The sequence below is a fragment of the Nyctibius grandis genome, chromosome 14, assembly GCF_013368605.1.
Source record: "Nyctibius grandis isolate bNycGra1 chromosome 14, bNycGra1.pri, whole genome shotgun sequence".
NCBI classification, from domain to species: Eukaryota; Metazoa; Chordata; class Aves; order Nyctibiiformes; family Nyctibiidae; genus Nyctibius; species Nyctibius grandis.
The window spans coordinates 8,079,017-8,099,832 of record NC_090671.1 but is presented as its reverse complement, the minus strand read 5'-3'; the positions used below and the strand labels follow the sequence as shown (position 1 = coordinate 8,099,832).

General features: G+C 43.0%; 1 protein-coding gene across 2 annotated transcripts; it reads right to left on the bottom strand.

The window, feature by feature from the left end:
• Positions 1-131: 131 nt before the first annotated feature.
• Positions 132-18,909, bottom strand: PGAM5 (PGAM family member 5, mitochondrial serine/threonine protein phosphatase). 2 transcript variants are annotated; one of them, XM_068412823.1, is made up of 6 exons: positions 18,609-18,909; positions 14,384-14,562; positions 12,847-12,969; positions 11,883-11,974; positions 11,414-11,547; positions 132-2,448 (listed from the first exon to the last, which is right to left on the bottom strand). In XM_068412823.1, the coding sequence occupies exons 1-6, from the start codon at positions 18,884-18,886 to the stop codon at positions 2,298-2,300; spliced, it is 957 nt and encodes a 318-aa protein (XP_068268924.1). In that variant the 5' UTR covers positions 18,887-18,909; the 3' UTR covers positions 132-2,297. The 2 variants fall into 2 exon arrangements, with proteins under 2 accessions (XP_068268924.1, XP_068268925.1); XM_068412824.1 differs by having other exon boundaries at positions 11,414-11,544.
• Between the last annotated feature and the right edge of the window lie 1,907 nt (positions 18,910-20,816).

Below are 20,816 nucleotides of genomic sequence, written 5' to 3'. Positions count from 1 at the left end.
TCCAGTCATGCGAGGCGTCCCACCAAGTCTCTGTAATTGCCACTAGATCACAGCCCCCCGACCGAACACGGATTTCTAACTCCTCCTGCTTATTCCCCATGCTGCGTGCATTGGTGTACAGGCATTTCAGGGAGCGAGCTGGGCACACCGATTTCACCCCAGGGGGATGGGAGGCCTCCTGGTCTACCTCAACACTAGAGCGTTGCCCCAGTGGTGCAAGCCCAGCTACCACCCCATCCCCCTTCGAATCTAGTTTAAAGCTCTCCGAATGAGCCCTGCTAATTCCTGTCCCAGAACCCTTTTGCCCCTACGACATAAACCTTTCCCATGTATCACTGTCACGCCTGTTGTCTTATAAAACCAGCCATTTTCAAAGAACCCAAAGCCCTGCCTGTAGCACCAGTCTCGTAGCCAGGCGTTAATAGAGAGAATCCTACTGTTCCATCCCACGTCATCACCTGAAAATGGAAGGAGGGAGGAGAAAACAACTTGTGCCCCAGACTCTTTCACCAACCGTTCTAGGGCCTCGTAGTCTTTCTTCATCCCCCTCAGACTACGGGATGCAGCTTCTTCCCCACCTGTCTGGAAGATCAGCAGGGGGTAGTAGTCTGTGGCCTTCACCAGGTTGGGGAGTTGCCTGGTGATATCCCTGATTCGGGCTCCAGGCAGGCTGCAGACCTCCCTGTGATGGGGGTCAGCTCTGCATATTGGGCCCTCAGATCCCTTTAGGAAGGAGTCTCCAACCACTAAAACTCTTCTCTTCTTCCTTGTGGAGGAGGTAGCTATACGCCCGTCAGGTTTTTCTGTCCTTGAAATTGCCCTGATGTAACAGTCCTGTATCAAACAGCCCTTCAACCTTGTCTCACTTGTGTGCTGTGATTCTGCTTCATACAGCTCTGACAGGAGCAAGTTTAGGGCTTCATCAACAGTTTGGTGATAAGAGAACCTGTCAAACAAGTTATTTAATATGCTGCTCTATAGTATGTGATCTATCACCAAGGCAGACTGTGCATATGGTGAAGGATTTCAACATTCTGGGTATTAAGTGAGCTAAGTTACTACACCGGTTTGGGCGCAAACATCCTTAAGATGAAATGCTTCTGAGCGCTCCCCTCAAAAATGAAACCTAGTTCTTGGCCACCTGCATTTTTCCTGGAACCAGTCCAGCAGTGTCAGAGCTGTACAGAGGAGCCACTCCAAGCATTCTGCCTGACCACGGTACTACGCACTCGGCCTACAAAAGCCAGCTCACAGATATTTTTTTCACCATTCAGGCCACAGTAGTTTTAAGCAGCAGTTTGTGCCAATACTGCAGAACCTCTGCCCTGGAGTATCATTACCTTGAACTCAGTGGTGGTATTTCTCTCCTCTGAAAGCAAAGTATCGACATCCACCAATCAATGGGAGAAGGCAGAAACAAAAGACTCTGCTCCTCAAAAATGTGTCAGCAACTGAAAGCACTTGCAGAAGATGGCTGCTTTCCTTTCCTTCCATCTTACTGCTACAAACACATCCCTACATCCTTCTACAGACCCACTTTTAGTTAAAGGCTTTTTGAGACTGAAAAACATTGTTCAGAATAGCTTAAAGCACCTCCTGAGGACAGAGGAACACTTAATATAGGCAGCAGTTAATTCTAGCACCACAGCTCTCAGGCAAATGTTTTGGTTTTTGTGGGTTTGTTTTTTTTTAAACCCTCTGCTTTATGCTTATGACCTCCAGGCACAGTTTACATGAGCTTTTTTGGGGGCAGTGGGGAACAATGACACAGTATAAATATACATCCTCAACAGCTTACAAATACAGAACCCTTCTCCCTTTGAACAGCCAAATGCCCTTTTGGTCACTTCTGCAAGAGCTGAAACAAGCTGGCTCACCTTCCATATTATCTGCAGTGATACAAGGCTGTTCCTTCCAGTTCCCACACCAATTGCTTTCCTGCACAAGAAAAGTACCCACAGGAGCAAGCTTTGGTTATAGAAATTCACAGGGGGTGGGGAAAGTCAGTGCTCCTGCAACTGCTGAGCACACAGACATTCAATCTCTGTATTCCACAGCTCAGCTCTGAGTTTTGGGGAATACTTGAGGGCTGGACAGCTTCAGGCTTACAAAGAGTTCTTCTTTTCTGGACTGAAAGGCAGATATGAATATGTATGAAGGAGGCAAGGGGCTAAAGGACATTTTTAAGACAGAATCACACCCCAACATAACAGATAAAAATTTAGTGGTACTGTAGCTGAATGTACTAGTGCAAAGAGACTAGTGGCAGCTCCTGGACAGCAATTGGTTTTGCTCATTCAGCTGCGTGTGATTTTATCTGGAGGCATGAAACCTGTGTCACCCAGTGTTCGAAGTGCCACTCTCCCGTTTGGACGTATCACCAAGTGAGTTATACTGCCATTGTTGAGAGACATTCGCAGCCAGCCTTCAGGGGGGAACTGCAATGCTCTATTAAAAGAAAAAAGAAAGAAAAATATTATTCATTCATAAACAGTTATATTAACATGCTGCTTATAACATCAACTTCTGTTCCAGATAAGGAAAAAAAACAAAAAAAAGAAAATGGTTGGTCATTCTGCAGCTTGCATGCAAACGCTCCCACCATCAGCCTTGGAAAAAAATATTTTTCTTGTGTAACTGATATGAAAATGCAGCCTTGCTAACAGGACCTGTGCCAACTTGCATAAATGGGAGTCCAGCAGATGGGGATGATCATTGTAGACAGGATTAATTCATATTGACAGAAGTTAGAAGCTCTAATGTAGGCAGGTTGCTGGGAGCACTCTGAGCAACCTCATAACAAACAGGACAATAGACGGTGTAGGTTTAAGTTGGTGACTGAGCCAACTGCAGCACCGCAAACCCTGCGCAGCGCAGGGCAGGTAGAGAAGACAGCTCACCACCCCGTGGCCTCCTCCCCAGAGCAAAGGCGTAAGTTAGTGGCAAAGAGCACACTTCTATGTGCTATTTTAGCCTTACCAAGATGGGTAGGTATGTAACAACAGCAGAGAAGAGGTCGTTAGATAGGATTCATTCTACTCGCCTCTATGTGCCTATGTAAGAAATTCACCAGAACTACTTTCCCTCGGCCCTATTGTTCCCCAGAAATGGCAAGAAAAAGTACCCTGTGCTTTCTGTAGAAACACTGTATCACAGTCTCCAGCTATTCTAAGATTCCTAACTGAATAGCCTCAGGCCTTCAATCAATAGTAGTAAACAGCTGGAAAAAACAGAAGTTGTCTCAAACATCTTTTGTCTCAGATACTGAGGAATAACTTGGTTCTGGCTCTTATGACAGTTTTTTAGAAAGGCTAAGAAATTAAGTAACAGCTACAGTCAAGGTAGATTCAAAGGGAATGCTACATGGACTGTGTTCAGTTGTTATAGAAATTTCCACACGATTAATGAAAAAGTTCTTATGAGTTAGAGAAACAAGAATCAATAGGGGTGAAATAGAATGAAGAATAGAATAATTAATATAAGTCTATCTGAATAAACACAGGTGGGCTTTCACAATCCATGAATATTGTTCTCAAAGCTCCTTGTGTAATCCTGACCTAGGACTGAACAAATCATCAATCAAAGCTTAATGAGTAGCTAAACAGGAGTAGGCCTAGAAGTATTACCTTCTGATGATTTTAGTAAAGGGGATGTATGGTTAACCTTTTCTTTACCTTAAAAGAAATATAGGATACTTAGAAATAAAAATTAGTATAGATAAGGTTTTATACATAACTTCAGTTGTTTTTAAGGTTGAATGTTTAGGAGACACTGACGGTGGGAACTGGACTCTGATCAACCTGGATCAGGACGGGACGCTGATCACGGCAAGAACATTAAGGACGCCGATCACGGCAAGAACATCGAGGACGGGGTGTCGGCCGGAGTCGGAGCGGAACCAGAACATAAAGATCAGCTAAACAATGGAAAAGAATGGACTTTTGTGGACTCTTGATGAAGGAAGAAAGAGGAATTGAAATAGTTAGTGGATTATTAACAGAAGCTTATGAAATGTTTATGATGTAATTGATTATTAGTTTCTATATAAACTGATAGTGAATTTGAGTCAGGTACCATTCACTGCGGTGGTGGTCCAACTCTGAGTTGTTAATAAAACCAGCAAACCTAGAGACCCGGACTCTGCCAATTTTCTTTAACAGAATTTGGCACCCCAGATGGGACTTTAGGACACTGCTCCGATTCTCTGAGCATTCCCGTCTCCAACGCCTAATTGCCGGCAACAAGGGTGAGTTCACCTGGTGGTCTTGGGAGCGAGTATACTCAGACACTAGGAGCCTGTGTGTTTAAAATTGCTGAGGAATTTTTTTGAAACAAAGGTAACCCGGGAAATTAAGGAAAAGGTAAAATGGGAATTGGACCCAGCATTGAAAGGGGGATGCCCCTTGCTGAGGTGTTGGAGAATTGGAATAGAATCCCGTTGACCGGGACATGTGGGAAAAAGAGATTTATTTTGCTGTGTCAAGAAGAATGGCCATTTTTAACTAGGGTCCGAGGTGGAGGACCTAGAGACATCTGACCTTTTAAAGGGACCTTTGATGCACATAAATTGAGATTCTTAAGGGTAATCCTCGAGGATGAAGGGAGTCAAGATCTTGATTTTTGGTATATTTGGTACTATTGGGCAAATGCAAAGAAAGGCAAGAAAAGAGCCTAAACAAGTGAAACCTTCCATTCCTTCAGCGCCTGTGCTGGAGAAATCGAATCCTTTCACTGACAAGGGATTTGGCATGTATCCCATGAGGTTGGAATACATCCCAAACCCTAGAGCTGGACCTGGAGCTCCGCCAGAGGTTCCACCAGTCCAACCTGTTGTGAGACATGAACCTTGGAAACAAGGAGATTTAGTAAACTGGCGATCAAAATGCCACGCATCAGAGAGGATGCTGAAAAATATGCTGAGATGCTATCTGGCATTTTTACTGATTATTCTCCAAATTGGAATGATGTAAAGACCCTTATGAGAGAGCTCTTTACAGCAGAAGAGAGGGAAAAAATCTTCCAAAAGGATCGGGAAATTGCACAAAGAGGTCAAGCTCAAGGGCTACAGCCCTGGCCCGATCAAAACCCAAACTGGAATTTGGCCACTGAGGATGGTGCCAGACTCCAACGAGATGCCTTACAGCAACTGGTGGAGGCTGTTCGGCAAGCTGGCGAAAAAAAATTACTAATTGGACAAAGGTAATGGAATGTAGACAAAAACCTGATGAACATCCCAGTGATTACTGGACTCGGTTAAAAGCTACCCTCCTGAAATATGGAGGAATGACAAGGGACAATTTTCAGGAACCCCTTGCAATCAGTGTATTTGTGGATCAATCTGCACCTGATATTAATAAATATTTCAAGAAACATATGCCAGGGTGGCAAGGCGAAAGCCTTACAAAGATTCTTAGTATTGCCACTTTGTATATGATGGGAGAAGTGAAGAGCAAAAGAAACAAGATCAAAGAAAAGAGAGAAAGGCGGGGGGGGAGAGAGAGAGAGAGAGAGAGAGAGAGAGATACCAACCTTTCGGCACCGCAACTACTCAGAATTACCAACACGGCAGGGGAAGAGGTTTTTCACGAGGCCGTGGAGGTCGTGAGGAGGGGGACCGAGGAAGACAAAGATTCGTTCCCTCTCAAACTAATGATCTTGAATGCTTTTACTGTCATAATTTAGGGCATACTGTTCGGTATTGTCCTCTGATACCATCATCCAACAACGGTGGGAGAGACGGAGCGGAAAGACCGGGACGTCCACATTCTCGCTGAGAAATTTATGGATTGGGATTCTGGGATTAAGGTAGATAACAAGGGACTTATCACAGCTAAGGTAAATGACATTCCTGTTAAGTTCTTAATAGATACTGGTGCAACTTTATCATTGTTAAATTTTCATGTGTCACAGTTATCTGATGAATTTGTAAAGGTTACTGCAATTTTGGGTGAAGAGAAGTTGCCGCTTTCTCTTCCCCTTCCTATTGTTTTTGATGATCGTTTGATATGAGGTTGATTTGTTATTTCACCAACTTCTCCTATTTCACTATTTGGGAGAGATTTATTACAGGAATTGGAAACATGCATAGATTTAACTCCCAAAGGAATTTGATTGATCATAATGGGAATGCAAACTATAGAAATTCAAGAAGGTGAGCTTAAAATCCCAAAAGAGTTAAAGAATGTATCTTAAAAATTATGGAGTCTCTCCGGAGATGATATTGGACCGTTAAAATCTGCAGAACCTGTAGTGATTAAAACAAAAGGAGGGACTCCCCCGTCTATTAGACAATACCCAATTGTGGCAGAAGCTATCCCAAGTATTGGAAAACAAATAAAATCATTTTTGGAAAAGGGGATTTTAAAAGAATGTCAAAGTTACAAAGATGGGGATCCAGAATATAGATTTGTATTTGTAATTGTTCCCCATCCAGTAGTACCTGATCCAAATTTGATTGTTACTCAAATACCTATTTGGGGAAAATTTTACACTGTATTGGATTTGACTGGAGCTTTCTTTAGCATACCTGTGGCTGAGGAAAGCCAGCACATATTTGCCTTCACTTGGCAAGGAAAACAATTAACCTGGACTCGGTTACCCCAGGGATTTACAAGTTCACCAACTATATTCTCCCAAATTTTGAAAGGGAATTTGGCTGATCTGTTTTTTCCGTGTAAGTCTGAATTGATACAATATGTAGATGAGTTATTGTTAGTATATCGTTCAAGGAAGGATTGTGTTACAGACACTCGGTATTTGTGTAATAAATTGGTTGTAAAAGGTCACCGAGCATCTCCATCAAAATTGCAGCCCATCAAATGGGGTCTGGAGAGGCAAAAAGCTTTTACAACTCTGAAAGGTGCCTTAATGCAAGCACCGGCTTCAGGTTTACCAGATTATAGTAAACCTTTCAAATTATATTGTGATGAGCAAAAGGGAAATGCTAGAGGAGTTTTAGTCCAAACTTTAGGACCACATGAAAGACCAGTAGCATATTTTTCTGCTCAATTAGATCCAGTTACACAAGGAACACCATTTTGTATAAAATCAGTAGCTGCAGCAGCAGAAGTGATAGAAAAATGTAGATCAATAGTGCTGGGACATCCCCTAACCGTATGCGTACCCCATGAAGTTGAAATATTATTGAAACAATATGCAGAAAAATCACTTTCACCGCAACGGGCACATAGATATGAACTGGTTTTACTTTTGGCTGACAACATCACACTTCAAAGGTGCAATACTTTGAATCCAGCCACTTCAATACCTTTGCCGACTGAAGGGGAAAAAGATCAACCTGACTGTACCCAGGTATTAGCAGTATCCAGTAAACCATGCAATGATCTTCAAGACCAACCCCTGAGTGACCCAGACATCAACCTTTTGACAGACGGCTCGTCTTTTTATGAAGAAGGAAAAAGGTACACTGGCTTTGCAGTAACAACAGAAAAAACTGTGTTAAAAGCTAACCCTCTTCCTAGTGCTGTGGGGGGCACAAGGTATGGAAATCATAGCACTTTTGAGGCTGCAAAGTTGGCAAAAGGTTTAAAAGCTAACATTTACACAGACTCTAAATACGCTTTTGGAGTTTGTCATGCTACAGGTACCCTGTGGAAAGAAAGGATTTTTGACTTCAGCTAGAAAAACCATTGCACCCGGGAAGGAGGTATGTGAACTTTTAGAAGCTATACAGTTATATAAAAGCTCACACAAACCACCAAGATGCACTGCCGCGAGGAAATCGCTTGGCTGATCAAGCTGCGAAAGCTGCAGCCAAACAAATTCATCTTGTTATGGCAGTTCTGTGTGCAGCAGAGAAACCTGACAGGCTTCCAAGTGCAGAGGAGATGTATGAGGCTCTTCCAGAGGAAGAAATGAAATTTTGGAGACGACTTGCAGCGGAACAACGGGATGGACAATGGACATTGGGCAACAAACCCCTACTCCCAAAAAGGTATTTACTACCTGTTGTTCGGTGGTTTCATGAAAAATGCCATGGGGGACCTGAGGGACTTGCACAAAGAATTCAACGGCTGTGGGCTGCACCCGGAGTCTGCTCCGCAGTGAAAAGGATTACTGAAAGCTGTAAACTTTGCTGACAATACGCTACCACTAGGATTCAGCCACCTCAAGGTAAAAGACCGCCCACGGTGTTTCCTTTTCAAGGATTACAAAGTGATTATGCTGAAATGCCAAAGGCAATGGGGTATTCATACTTGTTAGTGATTGTAGATCAATTATCAGGATGGGTAGAAGCCTTCCCAGCAAGAATGATTCAAAAACTGTAGTGAAAGCACTGTTGAAAGAGTTATGGAGTTCCTGAAGTAATTGATTCGGATAGAGGAGCTCATTTTTCAGCAGCGATTCTGTTCCAAGTTTATAATGCTTTAGGAGTCACAGGGAACTTACATACACCCTATCACCCTGAGTCCTCTGGACAGGTAGAGAGAATGAATGGGACCAGAAAGGAAAAGATTGTTAAAGTGTGTAAAACAACAGGGTTGAAATGGCCAGAGGCTTTGAATTTGGTTCTGTGGGACATTCGGAACACAGCCAGCCAACCTGTTGGGTTATCGCCAGCAGAAATATTGTTTGGGCGAGTTTTGGCTGTTCCAGGCACTTATTTGCCAGCAAAAAGATGGATGGAGATGAACGAGTGACACAATATATACTGTACTTGCAAAATTCTTTCTTTGAAATGCGAAAACATGCATATTGGTATCAAGGTGGATCTCCTGAGATACAAGTACATAACATTCAACCAGGAGACAAAGTATTGATAAAAAATTTTAAGAGGAAAAATAGATTTGAACCAAAATGGGAAGGACCTTATGTTGTACTTTTAACTTCTTTTTATGCTGTCAAAGTTGCAGGAAAAGAGACCTGGATTCATCATTCTCATGTCCGTAAGGAACCCGAGGAAAGATGAAATATTTTAGTTTGTTCTTTTTTTTCCATCTGTAAATGTTGCTGTTTCACCTTGTGTAAGATTTGCTATTCGTTACCAAGATTCCAATACCAATGCCTCTCGTGTGCTTTATAATAATTGTTCTTGGCGATCTGCAGGCTTTGTTATAGCAATTAAGACAAAGACTGGGGAACTCATTTTTACATCTAGCTATCCAAAGATTGAGCCCAGAGGAATTATTTATCAATTTGGAAAAAACAATAATAAATATATCTGGGGAGATGATAGAAAAATTAGCCAATGCCTCAATGCGTGGATTTCTGACATTGCAAAAAGAAATTACAAAACTCTCTAAAATTACAATTCAAACCAGAATGACTCTAGATGTGATATTAACCTCACGAGGAGGAGTGTGTACAGTTTTAAGTATCAGTTGCTGTACGTACACAGACATATCTGGAGAACTGCTCACAGATGTGCACAAAATTTGGGAAGTGAGTTCTATGATGCAAAAAGTAGAAAAAGACGACACCTCGTGAGGATCTACTGAAACACTCTCTTGGCTCACATCTTGGTTCCCAGACTTGGCCTTATGGATAAAGAAGCTGATTGTAATTGCCTCGCTTATAATTATTGTCCTTGTGATTGTACTAGTGTTGGGACAGTGTTGTGTGCGATGTTTTTCTTCCTTTGCTTTAAAAATAAAATCATCATGGAGATACAAATAATTGCAGGGATGCAATAAAAAACAAAAGGAGGGAATTGTTATAGAAATTTCCACACGATTAATGAAAAAGTTCTTATGAGTTAGAGAAACAAGAATCAATAGGGGTGAAATAGAATGAAGAATAGAATAATTAATATAAGTCTATCTGAATAAACACAGGTGGGCTTTCACAATCCATGAATATTGTTCTCAAAGCTCCTTGTGTAATCCTGACCTAGGACTGAACAAATCATCAATCAAAGCTTAATGAGTAGCTAAACAGGAGTAGGCCTAGAAGTATTACCTTCTGATGATTTTAGTAAAGGGGATGTATGGTTAACCTTTTCTTTACCTTAAAAGAAATATAGGATACTTAGAAATAAAAATTAGTATAGATAAGGTTTTATACATAACTTCAGTTGTTTTTAAGGTTGAATGTTTAGGAGACACTGACGGTGGGAACTGGACTCTGATCAACCTGGATCAGGACGGGACGCTGATCACGGCAAGAACATTAAGGACGCCGATCACGGCAAGAACATCGAGGACGGGGTGTCGGCCGGAGTCGGAGCGGAACCAGAACATAAAGATCAGCTAAACAATGGAAAAGAATGGACTTTTGTGGACTCTTGATGAAGGAAGAAAGAGGAATTGAAATAGTTAGTGGATTATTAACAGAAGCTTATGAAATGTTTATGATGTAATTGATTATTAGTTTCTATATAAACCGATAGTGAATTCGAGTCAGGTACCATTCACTGCGGTGGTGGTCCAACTCTGAGTTGTTAATAAAACCAGCAAACCTAGAGACCCGGACTCTGCCAATTTTCTTTAACACAGTTGTGGTATCAGCCTCGCATGGAAGGTGCAGAAGAGAAGTTAAAAAGAAGAGGGAAGAAACAGCAAAGAGAAAAAGTATACAGCTATTTCAGAAAAAGCCTAGGTAGCAGCAAGATGATCTCTTTTGGTGCAGGAAAGAATATTCTGTTTCTGATCAATAATTTTAAGTATAGCAGTTTTGAAGAGCTCTAAAACAGTCCACAGAGCAGACAGGTTAGCATTTAACTAGCTCAGCTAAATAAAGCTAACCAAAATTGTTGTAGGTATTGATTAAAGTTTAATCACATCTGTCCTGCCCAAGACAAATTATCTTGCAGACAGTGCTTTGTTGATAGGGAAGAGGAATACAACACTCAGCTGACTGGATACAGAGAAGGCAAAGATCCAGAACTATTTTCTCCTTCATGAACAACCTTGATGTTAGCAGAAAGATCTACTCTCCCCTCTAATCCAATACTGGATGTTAGTGCAAAAACACATTAATACAACTTGAACATAATACAAAAATTTCCATTAGTAACAAATTCCCAAAACTAAATCAATCTTTCATTATGTAAGATCAAATTCACATCACCTCAAAAAGACACATGCAGTCAGATGCTCTATTTGTTGTCTTTGCCAACAGTCCACACAGGCATTGTCCTCAGGCTCACGGGAAGCAGAAGCACACGGTATTAAAGAGACTGCCCAGATGTACAAAAAGGTTTCGAGTCTCACCAGTGTAGCCATTTTCACTTGGCGTGAAAGTGCTCTAATTTTCAAATTTGTCCGCTATCTGCAAAGTAATCCTGTGATGAAGCTGCAGAAGCAGCTGCTCACAATGCAGGCACTGATCTCCAACCACTTCAAACAAGCCAAATGAACACATCTCCTGGCTCAGTGGTGCCATACACCAACACTATTTCAGGAAAACTAAAACCTTTTAAAGAACCCTGATGAACATGCAACCTAACACGTACCTGCACACAATATAGCGGATCACGTTGGCGTGGCAGACAAAGATCTCGTAGCTGTCTTCTTCCTGCTTTGCATCAGCTCTATGAATGAAGTTTCGAAAAGCAGCCTCAATTCGAGCTCCATCTTCATAATACTGCTAATGGCACAGAGTTCAGAATTAACCACAGCTCAGAGCAGCAGCTGCCCTTGTCTGCATCTGCAGATGGGCTGTGCCTCTAAAGAGTTCTTCTTTACCAGGATGCACACTTGAGGCTGAACTAATACTTAAGGATTGTAATTTATTTTAACTGTTCTGTACACTTATTGGGGAGGAGAAAAATATGCAATTATCTAAGGTCTATGATGAAAAGCATCAGCTCGGACAGCGCAAGTTATTGCTAGAGTCAATATAAAGTGTATAAAAAAAACCAAAACAAATAAATAACAAATAAACAAACAAAAAAAAACAAAAAACTTTAAGCAAAAAGTTACCACAGCTTCTGGTTTCCAGTGAGAGACTGGAGGGTCTGGTTCTATAGGTGCTCCCTCTCTCAGTAGATCAGTGCTAATTTTTTTGACTCCTGAAATATTAAATACACATTCAGAAAGGAACTGTTACTTCACATGCCACTGCAAACAGGTCCACAACTCTACAATCAATACATTTGTCATATTCTTTCTTCAAGGAAGTCTGCCTCTCCATCCTAAAGACCATTCTAGTCTACACACATCCTATAAAGGGGCATGAATCTCTCCAACACAACTGTTTTGTCATTTGCCTAGTACTCTGAGGAAGGACAAGTGGTTTAGGTGGGTTTGTTTTGGGCTAGGCGGGGGGTGTCTGGGGTTTGTTTTGTTGGTTTGGGGTGTTTTTTTGAAGCAGCACATTTAAGAAAACACAAACCCTCCAAATAAAAAACAAAACCAAAACCACAACAACCCAAAAACGCATATAAACAAAGCGGCCACCCACCCACAATAAAAAATCCTTACACCTTTGTGAGTGTGCCACATCTTCCCCTGCACATAGGATAGGAGAAGGGCGTGTTAACTAACCCAGCAAGCACCACTACAAGGACTGGAGTTTATGATGCTCTTCTCTCCTGTGCTATTGCCCCCTCAGACTGAGGACTGAGCCAGTCCTGATGACCTGTGACAGTCTTTGCTTTACAAAATGAGTAAGTGAAGAGCAACCAGCAGAGTTCTCCTACACAGCAGTACATACAGGTAGCAGTTAGTCACTCAGAGGGGCAGATCCCTCTTGTATTTTTAAAGATGAACTCAAAACAAGCAGAATTAGGGTTGTTGGTTTCTTTATAAATACAGACATATTCACACAGGGCTGGAAGCTGGCTAATAACATCTCAACCTTAACTTAAGGACAAGCTTAGAATTCTACTGGAAGCAGTTTTAAGGATCAGAAGACAATGAAAAATTAAGGGAAGTCACTTATCTGGGAGATGTTTGCTTATAATTTCAGTTGTTTCAGTTGCTCTGGTCATGGAGGAGTAGATAATCTGATCAAATTTCAGTCCCAAACTTGCCAGCCTGTGTCCAGTCAGTTCAGCCTGCTCACGACCTTAAAAATTATATTCATTATATGAACTGGTGATACTCATGTAAGTACTTCACATAAACTACCAAAAAAGTTGTCCACCAGACATAAAAGGTTTCCATCAATGTCAGGTTTTTCCCTTCAGAAAGTAATTGGAAAACATTTTTACATTTCACTGCTTATTTAGATCAAGCTTCTTGGCTTGACAATTTCAAGTTGTATTTCCATCAGCAGGAAAAATTAGTTATTTTTTTTAAACTAAAATATATATATATATATATATATAAACTTATTCAGAGACTTTCACTAAATATTTAATATCCCTGCTAGCCCCATCCCAAGGGAGCCACTTCCAATAAAAGATACTGCTGACCCAAGCCATCTGCCATCTCTGTGTTCGGGAGCACAGAAGAGGAGACTCTCAAACAGATCCACTCCGACCTGACAGTGCATTTTTCATAAATGCAACATCATCTTGGAACAGTTAAGAACGACAGCACTTGGATATCCTAGGGAAGGCTTTATTCCATCTTTCAGGTAGGTAGGTGAAAAGGCAACAGACAGTTTAAGTAACTTCCCCAAGGCACAGGATGAGACAGGATTAAGATTATACTTTGTTATCACTTTAAGACAGCACCTTAGTCCTGAAATTAGCATTTCACTCCTGTTTGCACACTGGTGATTAAGACTTGGGGAAAAAAAGGTGTTTATGCTAAACATTTGGCACCAGACTTCCAAAACCTCAAGCAGCACTGCACACCAAAAATTCTTCCCCCCACAAAACAGTGTTGGCAAACCTATAATCAAGAAAGTGTCCACTGCTTTTTAAGTCCACCATTGAAAAATAATACTAATTAACATTCAAGACCTAGTCACAGGATCAATGAATTAACACAGACAGAGGTTATCCTCATGCAACTGATCAGCAGTATTCCCAGAAACAGTGCTTAGTAGCAAAAGTGAAATGTATTTAATTATACACACTCCAACTGAAAGGAAAGTCAGGGTAACTTTTTTTTTTAATAAATCAGCAAATTAATGAACAGAAATACAAGCCACCTTTTAACATAAATCTATCTCAAAGTTAGTCATGGAGCTAAGTTTAAAAGCCTTAGCCCTGGGGAATTACGACAGCTAGCATGAAAATTTGCTCAAGCAACCTTAAGATAATTGGAAATTTCCTTTGTGAAGTTGCTTTGCAGCTAAGTGTTTAGAACTCTGTAAAGCCTGTTATAATATTTGGATTTAGAGGATCAAAAATGGAAAAAACAAACTTATTCATGACATCTTTCTGCCACAAAGGATCCAGAAAGCAGATTAAGGTTTGGCAGCGAGACCCAGAACAGAGCTGAGTTACTGACCCGTACTCATCAGCACAGCAGCACATGAAAAACAATTTTCTCAAAATGCAAAGTACAACGCTTCTAGTAATACATACCAAGTGGGGTCAGAGTTCTGTCTTTGTCAGCCCGGCCATCCAAATTGTACTGAGAATGACGGATAAGGAATATGTGTCTGGTGGCTTTTGCTTTGCAGTGATTTAAGCGTGAGGCAAGCTCTTCTTCCCCAGTTTCTTCATTTTTCTTTTTGAGGTTGATAAGAGCCAGTGGTTCACGTCTAAACAAACACATTTAAAACGTCATTTTTAGATAAGGGAGACTAAAAGGCAGAGGAATTTTACAGATGGGTAGTCTTGCCTTATTTCCAGATATAGCTGAAGTACTAAAACTGACTAGCCATTTTTATCGCAAAACTGATTCAAACCGTTGTGCTAGAGCTACAAATAAAAGCCTGCATTGAAAATAAAAAGTTAACGCCATGTTAGGTGTAACTAACACAGATAAATTTGCTATTTAGTGACAGCTCTCAATTAATTCTTGGGGGAAAAAAAGCAAGAAACACAACAGAAAAAGTTAAATCCTAATGCAAACAGATGGTGTACACTGAAACACACAAAAGCTGCAGTCCGTCTGGACAAGAAGATTATAAACACTAGTACAGACTTGTTATTTTAATTCCTGCTGATTCAATAGTTGTTCTTTGGATTGTCACAGATTTTCAGCCACAGGTATAATGGTAGTTTTTTTGATAAGGAAAACTTAACTATGAATGATACCCAGGAAAAAAAGAGGTGTCGACTGATCATAAAGAAAATGTTCCACACCTAAAAGGCCCTGCGAGCCCACCTACAAAATTCGCACTTCATCAATCACGTTTATGTCAGATGACTAAAACCCCCCCAACAACATCCTAAAAAGACTCCAACTTTCTGCAGTGTACGCTGAGAATTATTTTGTGCTGTAAACTGGGTCACATCAGGTCTCTCCAGTAACACTTTATTTTTCAGCCCGGAGCGTTTATTTATCCTTTCATCTTTTTCATCACAGTCTCCCCTCACGCCACTTTAATCTTCCTTCCAATCTGTCACACTACACACTAGTCTCCCTTCATGCACACCATAACCTTCCCCCGTGCACATCACCCCGAAGCTGATCTGCTTCCTCAAGAGGCACAGAGGATCTTCCCCTCCCTCCCCCAGTATCACAGATTTCCCACTCCTAACACCAGCACTGCACTATCGTCATCAACCCTGTCCAAATCTGCCACAGATTAGTCTTCTGGTCGCCTGCCCCATTAATACAAATCCTTTAGCTATGTCTCTCCACCTCAGAGCGTAAATCCTTTCCCTTGATCTCGCACCTAAAGAACAGTTAATTTATTTAATTCATACCAGATCTCACTTCTTCCATTATTATAATTAAACTTGCTTTTTTTGTTTATAGATTTTTTTAATCAAGAATATAATTTTTATTCTGTTTGAGACAAAGTAATTTGGTCATAGAAAATTGCTGCTTCACACACCTATTTCTAGAGTTCACAGCAAGACTGGCTTTAAAAACCCTGCACCTGCTTTGCTTTAGTAAAGACGTTATTTCTATTAAACAACGAGGCTCAACACATTCCTTAAGCTGTGAGCAAAGTTCAGCAAGGCATTAAAAATAAAACAACAGTCCAGTAACAAGAAGTTCCATTGCTATTTCATAGGATACTTCTTTTGATTCAGTAGGAACTATATTGCTGGAAAGATACGTCAGAAAAATAGAAAAAAAAGTCTGAAAAATTCAAGCACATTTGTAAAGTGACGTGGGGATTAAATCATCCTATGGCAGAAACACGTAACAAGAACTGCCTGAGTGAACGCCCTGCCCTCTCCCCCCCAGCACCTCCGAAGTTACTCGATGGTAACGTGCGCTTTGAAAACCAACAGATGCTTTAACAAGTCATGAAAAGATAACCAAGCCTAACAATAACTTTAGCATCAGCCAGTGTTAAAAAGTTTATGAGCAGGAAAACTTACTACTGCTAAGACTTAAGTAGGTTCTTTTAGGCCGCTGAAACTCAGAAGCTGACAAATGCAGTTTTCTGCATTCCCTTATAAAAAAAATTGCCTAAGATTGTAGCTGGACAGAACCTTGCTAAAAAGCAACGGCAACGCCAGGGACTCTCTAAACCTAATTATAACCAAAGTCTCACTTATCCATGACAGTGCCCTTTTTACCTCTCTTCCAGGAAGCCCTGGTGTCACTGAAACACACCAGTCAGTCTGACAAATGTTTTAATTCTTGCAACGTACTTCGAAATCCAGGTATTTCTGCTTTTATTTCTAATAAAACTATTTGCAAGAACCACTCAGAAAATACAGGAAGATACATGAAGCCCAGAAATTTAGACAACAATTCAAAGCTTTAATTTTTTTCTCCCTCGCACACCAAGCTTTCCAGTTAACAGGAGCTTCATTAGAACAACTTTCAGATAAAGTGTTTTACATGAATGAAACTGTATCCAGTCTTATCCAAGAACTGAGCTGTACAATTCCCGTGTAAGTGGCATAGGCCAACGCAACACCCCAGGTGTGGCATCAGATCAGATCAACAGGAAGTTTGAAAACAAGGTACTTGCATTCTTTTGTTTCAAACTTGAAAAGCCATCAGTTATTAAGAATATTGTAATATCTGGTTATTTGCTCACAACCTGACTTTGTAAATCATTCCCTGCCTGAGAAGTGGTCAGATGCTTTGTGTATTTATAAGCCATTTAACAATTTTACACTTTAAGTGTTTCTGCCAATGTCATCCAAAAATCAAAATTTAAACTTCAACCAGGTACAGCCAAAGCCAGACCACACCAACTGGTACACACCAGGCAGCAGAAAACTGAAACTGATCAGTGATAATGTATTTACATAATACACTTCCACTGTTTGCACACTATCATGAATAGTGATACAGTACACTATCCTTAACTGCTATTAAGTGTTATCTAGCTATATTTGTTTAGGCAATTGTGACAACTATAGCAGTTATAGCACAATCTCTACTTCCTGAATTCGTTAAAAAAAAAAAAAGTTACACGAGTCTGAAAGTACTTTAGAATCCCTGAAGAAAATCAACCATTTAGCAGAACCAGAAAGGCCAGGATCTGCAGTTAAACAAGTAGCTTTAGTACCTCCCTCAATGTAACTGTATAACCAGGTATAACCTTAAAGTTTTATTTTTATAATTAAAGTGTACATAGCCCTATTTACATAAGCATTTGATTCTGTAACATGTCAAAAATCAAAACAGTATGCATTACACAACAAAAATCTGTTAGTGCTTAACTTTGGATCTACTGTGATTAAACTGGAGCCTGACATAAGTCTCCCTGGGGAGATAATTCTACCAGACAGAAGCTAAATGAGCCAAAGCTCAGTACAGATATTTGCACATTCTAATTAAAGAATCAGAAAAAATGTAGTTAACCCTTGAGTGAATGTGTTTCAACACCATGAAGAACACAACTAAGCTAGGTTCAAAGCGACATTACCTTTACAAGGATTTGAGAACACTACCTTGCAGTTTCATGGCCAACATAAGCAGCAGGCCTAGCACGTGCAAACGGCTGTCACCGAACGGAAAGATCTTGGTGCAGACACAAAGCCATATCGAGATATGGTTACCACCGTGTTGTGTTAAAAAAAAAACAGGCACATCTTCTACTCAGTGCTCACGTTTAACACAGACCTAAGGCTTTAGAGTCTCCCTGGATGAAAGCATTAGAACAAAGGGATCTGTGCATCTTTACAGTGGGGAAAGTCTCTGAACCAAAGTAAGACCCACGGAAGGCATCACACATCGCTTCAGAGTACTCAGGTGCTCCAGAACGTCAAGAATTTTCAAGAACATTCAAGAATTTCGACTACATTCTGCTCTGAGCAGTTTACCACCTGATGTTCCACCTGGAAAGGAGTCCTGCGGGCTCTTGACTCGACGCCGCAGGACCGGGTGCGCTCTGGCCCAGGGCCGTGCACCCACCCCAGCGCGCCCGGCCGCGGGCGGAGGGGCCCGGGGCAGGGAGAGGCGGCCGGCGCAGGGACCCCCCGGCCGCGTTGAGGCGGCTCCCGCGGGGGAGCCCGGGGCCTCCCCTGCCCGTCAGCGGGGCGCTCACCCCCTCCCCGCAGACACCCGCTCCTCCTCGCACGGCTCCGGCGGGGGGGGGTTTAAGGGCAGCTCCCGCCGCCTCCGCCGCGGTGGGGGGTCCTTCACCACAGCCGCCGCCCGGGAGCGGGGTCTCCAGCCAGGCGGGGGAAGGACACCCCGGTACCGCAGCCCCACCGCACCCACCTGTCCCAGTTGCTGTCCCAGTAGCCGCCGGTACCGGCGGGTCTCTCGATCCAGCCAGGAGCCGGCGGGCAGGAGGCGGCAGCTGCTGCGGCGGGCGGCAGCAGCAGCAAACCCGGCGGCGCCGCGGTAGCGGGGGCAACGGCGGCGGCGGAGCCCCCCGATCGCGGCTCGGCGTCGCCGCCGCGGGCCGGCTGCTTGCCCACGGCGACGGCGGAGAAGAGGACGGAACCGCCGGCCAGCCCGCAGGCGGCCAGCGCCAAGGCACGGCGGAACGACATGGCGCGGGCGTCGGTCCGCGTGCCCCCTCAGCCCCGGCACCGCCCGCCGAGCGCCGCGCCGCCCCGCCCCGGACGGAGCGCGGCGTGGGGCAAGATTCCTCCGCGGAGGCTGCGGAGAGGGACGGGGAGCTGGCGCTGCGCTAGCCCCGGCCCAGCCCCTCCTCGTCCGGAGTGGGTGACCGCTCTCGCTCAGCCGCGGGGTCTGGGGCACTCGGGCGGTGCCTGGGGACCTGAGCGCGCCGCGGGCCTGTCCGCTGGGCCGCCGGAGCTCAGCGTCCCTCAGGCCAAGCTGCAGGCCTGGGCAGCAGGGTGACGGGGCCGATCCTGCCTGGCCGGTCGGAGACCGGTTTCTGCCCCGGCTGGGTCGCTGGGAGCCCGGTGGGGCTAGGCAGGGAGGTTACCTCCAGCCCTGCCTGGTTTTAACCCCCTAAAGCAGGTGCCAGTGCGAGCGCTCGACTGCATGGACGGGAGGTTGGCATTTGCATGGATAAAGCGTGCATCGTGTCTAGTTACCAGCCCTGAGCTGACTTATGTAGGAATCAGTCTCTTACAGTCAGCATTGGGTTCCGGCCTTGGAAACCGTGCACCAGGGTTTGGGGAAATGCAAGTGGTCCAGCAGAGCTGAGCTGGCTCACACCCGTGCTGGGCATTGCCGTCCCCACCCCGTACAAAGGAGCAGCGTTGTGTCCTCCCTCGCCTGAGCGCTGCTCCTCGCCTCACCAGGAGGCTCCTTTCGGAAGTAAGATCTCAGTTTGGCTCCAGCAGTATTGCAGCGTGCAGAAGAAACTATGTGGCCAAACTGGAACGTTAATTATCTGTAGATCAGCAATGGTACTGTCTTAATAACCTCACAACAGAAGCCTTGGGGAAAGAGAAGCAGAACAGAGCTGAGATCCAGAGTTCAGCGCTGATTTCTACCTGTTAAATTCAGCAGTTTGCAAATGGTGACAGGAATTCTATTGAATCTGAGTCTTGGGATGCTGTCAGATTTTACAGATTCCATTATTCAGCCTTTGCATATTTATGCATCCTTATCATTCCCATCCACCTGATCGAGCTTCACCTCCCTACCCCACACTACTAATTGCACAATTCACGTTATTGCACTAATATGCCAGCTGGGTACAGTTTCCAACAGCCAGATTTCAGTCTGTGAGTGACTCCAGAAGAACCAAAAATAGAGTCTGTTCCCTCCCGCAAGCACACAGAGATCTGTTCTGCTCAGCTGCGGTGCTAACAGGCTCCTTCATTCTGCGGGACTACCAGCAGAACTACAAGGACACTGTTCCTGCCCAAAAGAAAAGTCTTTCTGCTAAAGAAGTTAAACCACTTCCCAGCTGAGTGTCTTTCCCCTGTCCACCACTTTGTGTCTCTGTCTCACACATCTATGGTGCAGACGGACAAATAGATCTGACTGTATTACAGGTCCTTTGGCTCTAGGACATTATACAGATCCACAGTGGCCCCCTGGAGTCAGACAAGCAAATCAGAGACCCTGATGGAAATTTGCTACAGACTAGATTTTTTTTTTTCCCCTCTTTTATCCCTCTTGCCTGCCTCATTCTCTATATTTAAAGTACTCAGCTTTCTGTTTCTTCTCATATAGCTTTAAAATCTTAATTTGATTCTTTTTCTTTAGTTTATCTTGGAAGTATTAGCCCTTAGCGTGTGTATTTATACTGTATCTATACTGTGTATATTCTTTCTTATTAAGAGCCCAGAAGGAAAAAGTTTATTTTAAAAACTTCACATCCAATTCCTCATAAATAGCACGGTTCTTTTTTCCCAGTTCTCAGTCTCCTAGCTTCCTGCAAATGAATTCTAAATCTTTTCCCCCCCATATTGCCTTTTCTATTTATCCCCCATAACACACATTCTCCATTAACTGTCCCACTTGTATCCTGCCTCTTCCCTTCCAGCCTGCCCTCTA

What these genes read in the sequence shown, in the direction of transcription:
- PGAM5 (XM_068412823.1), bottom strand. Translation starts at nt 18,886, where the DNA reads ATGTCGTTCCGCCGTGCCTTGGCGCTGGCCGCCTGCGGGCTGGCCGGC. An exon ending in CAGAACTCTGACCCCACTTG is followed by an intron (nt 12,970 to 14,383) that starts GTATGTATTACT and finishes ATAATTTTTAAG; the next exon opens with GTCGTGAGCAGGCTGAACTG. An exon ending in ATCCGCTATATTGTGTGCAG is followed by an intron (nt 2,449 to 11,413) that starts GTACGTGTTAGG and finishes TTCTTTTAATAG; the next exon opens with AGCATTGCAGTTCCCCCCTG.